This window comes from Nicotiana attenuata, chromosome 12 (assembly GCF_001879085.1).
Source record: "Nicotiana attenuata strain UT chromosome 12, NIATTr2, whole genome shotgun sequence".
In the NCBI taxonomy this organism is placed as follows: domain Eukaryota; kingdom Viridiplantae; phylum Streptophyta; class Magnoliopsida; order Solanales; family Solanaceae; genus Nicotiana; species Nicotiana attenuata.
The window spans coordinates 42,857,340-42,860,042 of record NC_032000.1 but is presented as its reverse complement, the minus strand read 5'-3'; the positions used below and the strand labels follow the sequence as shown (position 1 = coordinate 42,860,042).

The following is a 2,703-nucleotide window of genomic DNA, read 5'->3' as shown; positions in this document are numbered from 1 at the left end:
TCATTGACATGGTTGATGCTGGCACATTAGGCTAGGATATAAATTCTATTTTCCCGTGTATTTGGTTTGAATTGTGAAGCCTAAGTAATGTGAATAGTCTATTTTGTGACGCTCTCTCTAAGTTGTTTGACTTGTATGCCACATAGTACAATGTTGCTTAAATTCCTCAATTATGTGTGCTTGCTTGACTTGAGAGTTGAACAGAACTGTCTTGATTGAGTCATGTGCAACGTGTGTGTGAGGATTTGTGATTTTCTGTGCTATCCTATGTATCTCCTTCCTCTTGATCCTGAAATTGAATGGACACTTCACAGAGTGATGAGGGAGGTCGAAGCTAGAACTAGAGTAGAAAGAGAGTTGGACATCGTAGTTCAACCACAGCCAATAGAGATGGCAAGTAATGCAGAGCATGCAGTGATAGAAGCCGCAAGGCCCAGTCTTGCAAATATGACTCAGGCTATTCTGAAGCCTGAGATCACAGGGCATTTTGAACTCAAATAGTACATTGTATAGCTGATTCAGTCCACAGGGCAGTATGTGGGTCTATCTCATGAAGATCCGCAGAGGCACATTCAGAATTTCTTGGAAATTATGGATACCTGCAATTATCCGAACGTTTCCAAGGACTATGTCAGGCTGACACTTTTTCCCTTTTCACTGTTGGGGGAAGCTAAGGAATGGTCGCAGAAAGAGCCCGCGAACTCAATCCACACTTGGGATGATCTAGCAAGGAAATTATTAATCAAGTTTTTCCCCACCAAGAAGACAAAGTCATTGAGGAGTCAGATTCTTGGGTTCGAATAACGGGATGGCGAGACACTTCGTCAAGCCTGGGAAAGATACAAGAAGCTACTCAGAGATTGCCCGCACCACTGTCAGACTGATGAGGTATTGGGACACACTTTTGTTGACGGGTTAGATGAAGCCTCAAAGATGAATCTTGATTCAGCTTGTGGGGGTAGTTGCATGGCGAAACCATATAGTGAAATCCAACTCTTGCTGAATAACTTCACTGCTAATGACCATAACTGGCAAGGAGATGGGGATTCACGCAAGGCAAGTAAACAGAAGGCAGCCGGGTTGATTGAGCTTGATGACTTCTCGGCCATGAGAGCTGATATAGCGAAATTGGCAAACCAGGTGAATAGAAGACAATGCAACAGACACAACAGATGCAACATGTACAATAGATGTCTCTTTGCTGCGAACTATGTGGTGACAATCATATGAGTGACATGTGCCCCACGAATCCAGAATCTATATACTATGTGGGACAACAGAGCAGGGGTCCAATGAATCAGAATGCACAATATGGGAACACTTATAACCTAAATTGGAAGAATCATCCCAACTTCTCATGGGGTGGAAATCAGCCGAATCAGAATTATTATAGACCCCAAGGAAATTTCAATCAACCTCAGAAGCCACCTCAACAGGTAAAAGAGAATGGGAATGATTTGTTGAAGCAGTTGTTGCTTGACAATCAACAGCTCAGGACCGATTTCAGAAATTCGGAGCGCCAAATGGGACAGCTTGCCAGTGCTCAAAACACTAGACCAGTTGGAGCTCTTCCAAGTGACACTAAAGCTAATGCTAAGGCATCCCTTAATGCCGTGTCGTTGAGGAATGGGAGACAATTAGAAGAGGTTCAGCCGAAAAAGAGCAAACAGGTGTCTTTTGAGGAGAGGCCAGCCACTATTGAATCAACATCAGAAAAATCTAAGGAGTCTGAGAAGCCAGCTAGAGAGGCGGTGGCTGAGCAACCCCCACCAGTGGTTGCAAGGCCACCACCTCCGTTCCCTCAAAGATTGCAGAAAGTAAAAGATAACGCAGCATATAAAAAGTTTCTTGATATTTTAAAGCAGGTGCAAATTAATATTCCATTGGTTTACATCTTATAAGAAGTGCCCAAATATGAAAAGTACATCAAGGACATAGTGGCAAATAAAAGGAGGCTGACCGAGTTCGAAACTGTGGCACTCACTGAGGAGTGTAGCTCAAAAATTCAAAGCAAGCTACCTCAGAAATTGAAGGACCCAAGTAGTTTCACTATCCAAATCTCGATTGGTAAACATGCAGTTGGGCGAGCCTTATGTGATCTTGGAGCGAGCATCAATTTGATGCCACTATCTGTGTTCAAACAATTGGGGTTGGGTGAGCCACGTCCAACAACGGTAGTCTTACAGCTGGCTGATCGCTCCCTTGCTCATCCTGAAGGAGTGATTGAAGATGTGCTTGTTCAAGTGGGGTCTTTCATATTTCCTGCTGATTTCATTATCCTGGACTACGAGCCCGATCATGAAGTCCCAATTTATTTTGGGGCATCCATTCTTAGCCACAGGCCGAGCTATTATTGATGTTTGCGAAGGAAAGATGACGATGAGAGTAGGTGATCGAGTGGAGGTATTCAATGTTTATAAAGCACTCAGGTTGCCAGCCCACTATGAAGAGTTATCCATGATCTCTGTGGTGGAGAGTGATGCCACATCGTTAGTGCCCTATATGAGCCATGTAGATCCTGTTGAACGAGTGTTGATTGGAGATGAAGAAGATAGTGAAGATGAAATGATGGGAGAAATTGAGCAAGTACTGGATATGTCCTGCAGTTATGTCCATGGGTTTGGAAAATTTGAGGAGTTGGACAGGCCTGTCACTCTGACCCCTCCTAAGCCATCTATTGAAGAAGCTCCGAAGCTAGAACTT

General features: G+C 43.8%; 1 protein-coding gene across 1 annotated transcript; it reads left to right on the top strand.

Moving 5' to 3' along the window:
* Positions 934-2,357, top strand: LOC109236068. The gene is made up of 3 exons (XM_019402294.1): positions 934-1,140; positions 1,281-1,865; positions 1,923-2,357. Exons 1-3 carry the CDS (start codon positions 934-936, stop codon positions 2,355-2,357), a joined length of 1,227 nt encoding a protein of 408 aa, XP_019257839.1.

What these genes read in the sequence shown, in the direction of transcription:
- LOC109236068 (XM_019402294.1), top strand. Translation starts at nt 934, where the DNA reads ATGAATCTTGATTCAGCTTGTGGGGGTAGTTGCATGGCGAAACCATAT. An exon ending in TAGCGAAATTGGCAAACCAG is followed by an intron (nt 1,141 to 1,280) that starts GTGAATAGAAGA and finishes GTGGGACAACAG; the next exon opens with AGCAGGGGTCCAATGAATCA. An exon ending in TTCTTGATATTTTAAAGCAG is followed by an intron (nt 1,866 to 1,922) that starts GTGCAAATTAAT and finishes AAATATGAAAAG; the next exon opens with TACATCAAGGACATAGTGGC.